Here is an 8109-nt window from a genome sequence, read left to right on the forward strand (position 1 = left end):
CTCTCACAATTCTCCCCCTCACAATTCTCCCCCTCTCACAATTCTCCCCCTCACAATTCTCCTCCCTCACAATTCTCCCCCCCCCCTCAATTCTCCCCCCTCACAATTCTTCCCCCCTCACAATTCTCCCCCCTCACAATTCTCCCCCCTCACAATTCTCCCCCCCCCCTCACAACTCTCCCCCCCTCACAATTCTCCCCCTCACAATTCTTCCCCCCTCACAATTCTCCCCCCTCACAATTCTTCCCCCCCCCCCTCACAATTCTCCCCCTCACAATTCTCCCCCTCTCACAATTCTCCCCCTCACAATTCTCCCCCCTCACAATTCTCCCCCCCCCTCAATTCTCCCCCCTCACAATTCTTCCCCCCTCACAATTCTCCCCCCTCACAATTCTCCCCCCTCACAATTCTCCCCCCCTCACAATTCTCCCCCCCTCACAATTCTCCCCCTCACAATTCTTCCCCCCTCACAATTCTCCCCCCTCACAATTCTTCCCCCCCCCTCACAATTCTCCCCCCTCACAATTCTCCCCCCTCACAATTCTCCCCCCTCACAATTCTCCCCCCTCACAATTCTCCCCCCTCACAATTCTTCCCCCCCTCACAATTCCCCTCCTCTCGCCTTCCCTCTCGTCAACACCCCCCCCCCCCCCCCCCGTCTCCTCCCCACTCCCCCCCCCACCCTCTCCACTCTCAGAAAACATGATACTGAATACGTAATACACAAGAAATACACGCGCACGAGCGCGCAGGAAACAGCCCATGGCAGCTGTCTTACTCCCAGGTACCTATTTACTGCTAGGTCAACAGGGGCATCAGAGTCAAAGATACTCTGCCCATTTGCTTCAGCCTCAACCTAGCATCGAACCCGGGCCCTTAGAACTCCGACCCCCCTTAGTACTGTTCGCTTGGCTGCGTAGGTATTCACCTATCTGAGCTTGCTGGGCCGAGCATCTGTTCTTATGTGCGTGTGTGCGTATGTGTGTGCGTGTGTCCGAATGTGCGTGTGTGCGTATGTGTGTGCGTGTGTCCGAATGTGCGTGTGTGCGTATGTGTGTGCGTGTGTCCGAATGTGCGTGTGTGCGTATGTGTGTGCGTGTGTCCGAATGTGCGTGTGTGTACACAATAAAACTCCAAAATCTAGGGGCAGAATGCGGGGAAAAAGCGTACATGTCCCGACCATTTTTCCCTCTTGGTCGGGATCTTTAATTGTTTGTATAAAACATATATATAAATTCCAGACCTGCTCCCTCCCTCCCTCCCTCCCTCTCTCCCTCCCTCCCTCCCTCCCTCCCTCCCCCCCCTAAGGTTCTAACTCTGAGGTAATAGTCATCATCTCGTCTGGGTGTAATTGACACCTTCGTCTGTTCTGTTAAATCTAATTTTAAATAATATTCGCTGATTGCCGGTACAGGGATTAAATATGGAGTCTGGGTGGTAGCAGTGTCCCTGAGAGCCCCTACCTGTCCCTGACAGCCCCTACCTGTCCCTGACAGCCCTTACCTGTCACTGACAGCCCCTATCTGTCCCTGACAGCCCCTACCTGTCTCTGAGAACCCCTACCTGTCCCTGAGAGCCCCTACCTGTCCCTGAGAGCACCTACCTGTCCCTGAGAGCCCCTACCTGTCCCTGAGAGCCCCTACCTGTCCCTGAGAGCCCCTACCTGTCCCTGAGAGCCCCTACCTGTCCCTGAGAGCCCCTACCTGTCCCTGAGAGCCCCTACCTGTCCCTGAGAGCCACTACCTGTCCCTGAGAGCCCCGACATGTCCTTGAGAGCCCAGACATTTCCCTGAGAACCCCTACCTGTCCCTGAAAGCCCGACATGTCCCCATGAGAGCCCCGACCTGTCCCTGAGAGCCCCTATTTGTCCCTGAGAGCCCGACCTGTCCCTGAGAGCCCCTACTTGTCCCCTGAGAGCCGCGACATGTCCCTGAGAGCCCAGACATTGCCCTGAGTGCCCCGACATGCCCAGCGTCCTCCTGGGAGCCCTATATCATGCCCATAGTTCTCCTAAGAGCCCTATATCATGCCCATAGTTCTCCTAAGAGCCCTATATCATGCCCATAGTTCTCCTAAGAGCCCTATATCATGCCCATAGTTCTCCTAAGAGCCCTATATCATGTCCATAGTTCTCCTAAGAGCCCTATATCATGCCCAGCGTCCTCCTGGGAGCCCTATATCATGCCCAGAGTTCCCGAGAGCCCTATATCATGCCCATAGTTCTCCTAAGAGCCCTATATCATGCCCAGAGTTCCCGAGAGCCCTATATCATGCCCATAGTTCTCCTAAGAGCCCTATATCATGCCCATAGTTCTCCTAAGAGCCCTATATCATGCCCAGAGTTCCCGAGAGCCCTATATCATGCCCATAGTTCTCCTAAGAGCCCTATATCATGCCCATAGTTCTCCTAAGAGCCCTATATCATGCCCAGAGTTCCCGAGAGCCCTATATCATGCCCATAGTTCTCCTAAGAGCCCTATATCATGCCCATAGTTCTCCTGAGAGCCCTATATCATGCCCATAGTTCTCCTGAGAGCCCTATATCATGCCCATAGTTCTCCTGAGAGCCCTATATCATGCCCATAGTTCTCCTGAGAGCCCTATATCATGCCCATAGTTCTCCTGAGAGCCCTATATCATGCCCATAGTTCTCCTGAGAGCCCTATATCATGCCCATAGTTCTCCTGAGAGCCCTATATCATGTGCACTGCACTAAGCGTCTGAAGCCATACCCGGACAGGTGTTTGAGTCAAAATCTTAAAATGCTTCATCAAAGACATGTTGAGAAAATCCGTTCGTATAGTTCGTGTTCATATAGTTGGTGTTCGTAATAATCCGAACATGTTTAGTTGATAAGCGTGATTAAATATGGTATAGATATAGAATCCCAGCTTGAGTATAGTGTTGATATCAAATTCCAGCTTGAATATACTGTAGCGTAGTCATCAATTATCAGAATCTTCTTTGCTCTTGCTGTAAAAAGTGTTACAGGTGTTCTCCAGGCTGGTGTTACAAGTGTTCTCCAGGCTGGTGTTACAAGTGTTCTCCAGGCTGGTGTTACAAGTGTTCTCCAGGCTGGTGTTACAAGTGTTCTCCAGGCTGGTGTTACAGGTGTTCTCCAGGCTGGTGTTACAGGTGTTCTCCAGGCTGGTGTTACAGATGTTCTCCAGGCGGGTGTTACAGATGTTCTCCAGGCTGGTGTTACAGATGTTCTCCAGGCTGGTGTTACAGTTGTTCTCCAGGTTGGTGTTACAAGTGTTCTCCAGGCTGGTGTTACAGATGTTCTCCAGGCTGGTGTTACAGATGTTCTCCAGGCTGGTGTTACAGATGTTCTCCAGGCTGGTGTTACAGGTGTTTTCCAGGCTGGTGTTACAGATGTTCTCCAGGCTGGTGTTACAGGTGTTCTCCAGGCTGGTGTTACAGGTGTTATCCAGGCTGGTGTTACAGATGTTATCCAGGCTGGTGTTACAGATGTTCTCCAGGCTGGTGTTACAAGTGTTCTCCAGGCTGGTGTTACAGGTGTTCTCCAGGCTGGTGTTACAGATGTTCTCCAGGCTGGTGTTACAGATGTTCTCCAGGCTGGTGTTACAGATGTTATCCAGGCTGGTGTTACAGATGTTCTCCAGGCTGGTGTTACAAGTGTTCTCCAGGCTGGTGTTACAAGTGTTCTCCAGGCTGGTGTTACAGATGTTCTCCAGGCTGGTGTTACAGATGTTCTCCAGGCTGGTGTTACAAGTGTTCTCCAGGCTGGTGTTACAGGTGTTCTCCAGACTGGTGTTACAGATGTTCTCCAGGCTGGTGTTACAGATGTTCTCCAGGCTGGTGTTACAGATGTTCTCCAGGTTGGTGTTACAGATGTTCTCCAGGTTGGTGTTACAAATGTTCTACAGGTTGGTGTTACAGGTGTTCTCCAGGCTGGTGTTACAGATGTTCTCCAGGCTGGTGTTACAGGTGTTCTCCAGGCTGGTGTTACAGGTGTTATCCAGGCTGGTGTTACAGATGTTATCCAGGCTGGTGTTACAGATGTTCTCCAGGCTGGTGTTACAAGTGTTCTCCAGGCTGGTGTTACAGGTGTTCTCCAGGCTGGTGTTACAGATGTTCTCCAGGCTGGTGTTACAGATGTTCTCCAGGCTGGTGTTACAGATGTTATCCAGGCTGGTGTTACAGATGTTCTCCAGGCTGGTGTTACAAGTGTTCTCCAGGCTGGTGTTACAGATGTTCTCCAGGTTGGTGTTACAGATGTTCTCCAGGTTGGTGTTACAAATGTTCTACAGGTTGGTGTTACAGGTGTTCTCCAGGTTGGTGTTACAGATGTTCTCCAGGTTGGTGTTACAAATGTTCTACAGGTTGGTGTTACAGGTGTTCTCCAGGCTGGTGTTACAGATGTTCTCCAGGCTGGTGTTACAGGTGTTCTCCAGGCTGGTGTTACAGGTGTTATCCAGGCTGGTGTTACAGATGTTATCCAGGCTGGTGTTACAGATGTTCTCCAGGCTGGTGTTACAAGTGTTCTCCAGGCTGGTGTTACAGGTGTTCTCCAGGCTGGTGTTACAGATGTTCTCCAGGCTGGTGTTACAGATGTTCTCCAGGCTGGTGTTACAGATGTTATCCAGGCTGGTGTTACAGATGTTCTCCAGGCTGGTGTTACAGGTGTTCTCCAGGCTGGTGTTACAGGTGTTCTCCAGGCTGGTGTTACAGATGTTCTCCAGGCGGGTGTTACAGATGTTCTCCAGGCTGGTGTTACAGATGTTCTCCAGGCTGGTGTTACAGTTGTTCTCCAGGTTGGTGTTACAAGTGTTCTCCAGGCTGGTGTTACAGATGTTCTCCAGGCTGGTGTTACAGATGTTCTCCAGGCTGGTGTTACAGATGTTCTCCAGGCTGGTGTTACAGGTGTTTTCCAGGCTGGTGTTACAGATGTTCTCCAGGCTGGTGTTACAGGTGTTCTCCAGGCTGGTGTTACAGGTGTTATCCAGGCTGGTGTTACAGATGTTATCCAGGCTGGTGTTACAGATGTTCTCCAGGCTGGTGTTACAAGTGTTCTCCAGGCTGGTGTTACAGGTGTTCTCCAGGCTGGTGTTACAGATGTTCTCCAGGCTGGTGTTACAGATGTTCTCCAGGCTGGTGTTACAGATGTTATCCAGGCTGGTGTTACAGATGTTCTCCAGGCTGGTGTTACAAGTGTTCTCCAGGCTGGTGTTACAAGTGTTCTCCAGGCTGGTGTTACAGATGTTCTCCAGGCTGGTGTTACAGATGTTCTCCAGGCTGGTGTTACAAGTGTTCTCCAGGCTGGTGTTACAGGTGTTCTCCAGACTGGTGTTACAGATGTTCTCCAGGCTGGTGTTACAGATGTTCTCCAGGCTGGTGTTACAGATGTTCTCCAGGTTGGTGTTACAGATGTTCTCCAGGTTGGTGTTACAAATGTTCTACAGGTTGGTGTTACAGGTGTTCTCCAGGCTGGTGTTACAGATGTTCTCCAGGCTGGTGTTACAGGTGTTCTCCAGGCTGGTGTTACAGGTGTTATCCAGGCTGGTGTTACAGATGTTATCCAGGCTGGTGTTACAGATGTTCTCCAGGCTGGTGTTACAAGTGTTCTCCAGGCTGGTGTTACAGGTGTTCTCCAGGCTGGTGTTACAGATGTTCTCCAGGCTGGTGTTACAGATGTTCTCCAGGCTGGTGTTACAGATGTTATCCAGGCTGGTGTTACAGATGTTCTCCAGGCTGGTGTTACAAGTGTTCTCCAGGCTGGTGTTACAGGTGTTCTCCAGGCTGGTGTTACAGATGTTCTCCAGGCTGGTGTTACAGATGTTCTCCAGGCTGGTGTTACAGATGTTCTCCAGGTTGGTGTTACAGATGTTCTCCAGGTTGGTGTTACAAATGTTCTACAGGTTGGTGTTACAGGTGTTCTCCAGGCTGGTGTTACAGATGTTCTCCAGGCTGGTGTTACAGGTGTTCTCCAGGCTGGTGTTACAGATGTTATCCAGGCTGGTGTTACAGGTGTTCTCCAGGCTGGTGTTACAGGTGTTCTCCAGGCTGGTGTTACAAGTGTTCTCCAGGCTGGTGTTACAGGTGTTCTCCAGGCTGGTGTTACAAGTGTTCTCCAGGCTGGTGTTACAAGTGTTCTCCAGGCTGGTGTTACAGTTGTTCTCCAGGCTGGTGTTACAGATGTTCTCCAGGCTGGTGTTACAGATGTTCTCCAGGTTGGTGTTACAGATATTCTCCAGGTTGGTGTTACAGGTGTTCTCCAGGTTGGTGTTACAAATGTTCTCCAGGTTGGTGTTACAGATGTTCTCCAGGCTGGTGTTACAGATGTTCTCCAGGCTGGTGTTACAGTTGTTCTCCAGGTTGGTGTGGTAGAAACAGTGGCAGTGGGCGACTCCACTTCCACTAACACTCAACCACTTGAGCTGGATGGTAGAGCGACGGTCTCGCTTCATGCAGGTCGGCGTTCAATCCCCGACCGTCCAAGTGGTTGGGCACCATAACCCCCATCCCCCCCTTCCCGTTTCAAATCGTCATCCTGATCCCCTCCAAGTGCTATATAATCGTAATGGCTTGGCGCTTTCCCCAGGAAAAATGGTGACCCTGGAGATATGGAGAATTACTGTGAGTAGTTCTTTCTGGAAGGTACTGTAGTTGGCTTGGTGAGGTATGAGTTCGTAGGTGTAGCAGCTGACTGGTAGCTCGTCTCAGTTTCGTGGTGGCATCAGCACGCCTCTGATGCCCGATGCAAGAACCAAATCTCCCACTTTAAATTTTCTAGCTTTAGTGTTTTTTATTGTAATGATGTGTCATGTTACCTCGAGCTTGTTGAAAATTATCATGAGCAAATTTATGGATCTGTTCCAAGTTTCAAGTTTTGAAGAAACTGTGAAACATGAAGGGATTCAATTAAGGGAGTGTTATCCATAGAATCTGTAAAAGTGTTGACCAGTCCACACACTAGTAGGTGAAGGGACGACGACGTTTCGGTCCGTCCTGGACCATTCTCAAGTCGATTGGGTGTTATCCACAAATCGACTTGAGAATGGTCCAGGACGGACCGAAACGTCGTCGTCCCTTCACCTTCTAGCGTGTGGTCTGGTCAACATTCTTCAGCCACGTTATTGTGACTCATCGTCTGAATATGTAATAGCTTTAACGGGACCAACGTCCGTAGCGCATTTAATGAGATATTCCAAGTGACTCATTGCGAGTACTTCTGAAAATGAGCTTGAGGAGATTCATCTGGGTATACAAAACCTTGTCTGTGTCCACACACAACTTTGTTAACAAATATTTTATTCTTTGATGATTACGGTGTAGAGATCATCGAGAGGCAGGATGGTAAGGGCTCCACAAGACCCGAGTGATGTGGAACTCAGACAAAGTTTGTTTAAATAGATCACTTGTAAATCACTTGGAATTTCTTAAGGGCAACCATAAAGAGTGAAAATTGTTAGCAAATTTGTGATGACAGTCTTAGCAGCAATGTTCTTAACAGGTAATGTTATGGGGAATGTAGTGGTAGGATACTTCAGAGTCATGATGTACTGGTTACGTGAATTGGTCCTAGGTAATGGTCCTACACAATCAATAATGAGATTGGTAAAAGGCTCTGAAGGTACAGTGATGACTTGACCAAACCTCACACTAGAAAGTTAAGGGACGATGACATTTCGGTCCGTCTTGGACCATTTTCAAATCGATTGTCGTATTTCAGGCCAAATTATTGTGACTCCTCGTCAGAATACAGAGATGAGCATTAATGGTGCCTTGGGAATTAAGTGGGAAGTACAGTGAGAGGTATGAAAGCAGGCGGACTGTCCGCCTTGCTGACCCGATGTGTGGGTGTTGGCAGCTAAGCTAAGCTGGCTCCCTCTTGTCAGGGAGCTGTGAGTGTGTGAGAGGTTCTTCACATGTGTTTCACCACATATGGATGTCTATAGATGAATACTGTGTAGCATTCATATATACACACACTCCTATGCTTCCACACATGTTCTGTTAAATGTTCTTTATTTTATTATTATTTTTATTATTTATTATTTATACACATTATATATATATATATATATGAGTATAATATATATATATATATATATATATATATATATATATATATATATATATATA

The 8109-nt window shown here is 48.9% G+C and overlaps 1 protein-coding gene across 1 annotated transcript in view; it reads left to right on the plus strand.

The window, feature by feature from the left end:
• LOC138367615 (ice nucleation protein InaA-like) overlaps positions 1–8109 on the plus strand; it is a 40492-nt gene that overhangs the window by 26178 nt on the left and 6205 nt on the right. Inside the window, exon 2 of the mRNA XM_069329337.1 lies at positions 2992–6408. Coding sequence (XP_069185438.1) covers positions 2992–6408 — 3417 coding nt within the window. The remainder of the gene's footprint in view (positions 1–2991; positions 6409–8109) is intronic.

The sequence above is a fragment of the Procambarus clarkii genome, chromosome 22 (genome assembly GCF_040958095.1).
Source record: "Procambarus clarkii isolate CNS0578487 chromosome 22, FALCON_Pclarkii_2.0, whole genome shotgun sequence".
NCBI classification, from domain to species: domain Eukaryota; kingdom Metazoa; phylum Arthropoda; class Malacostraca; order Decapoda; family Cambaridae; genus Procambarus; species Procambarus clarkii.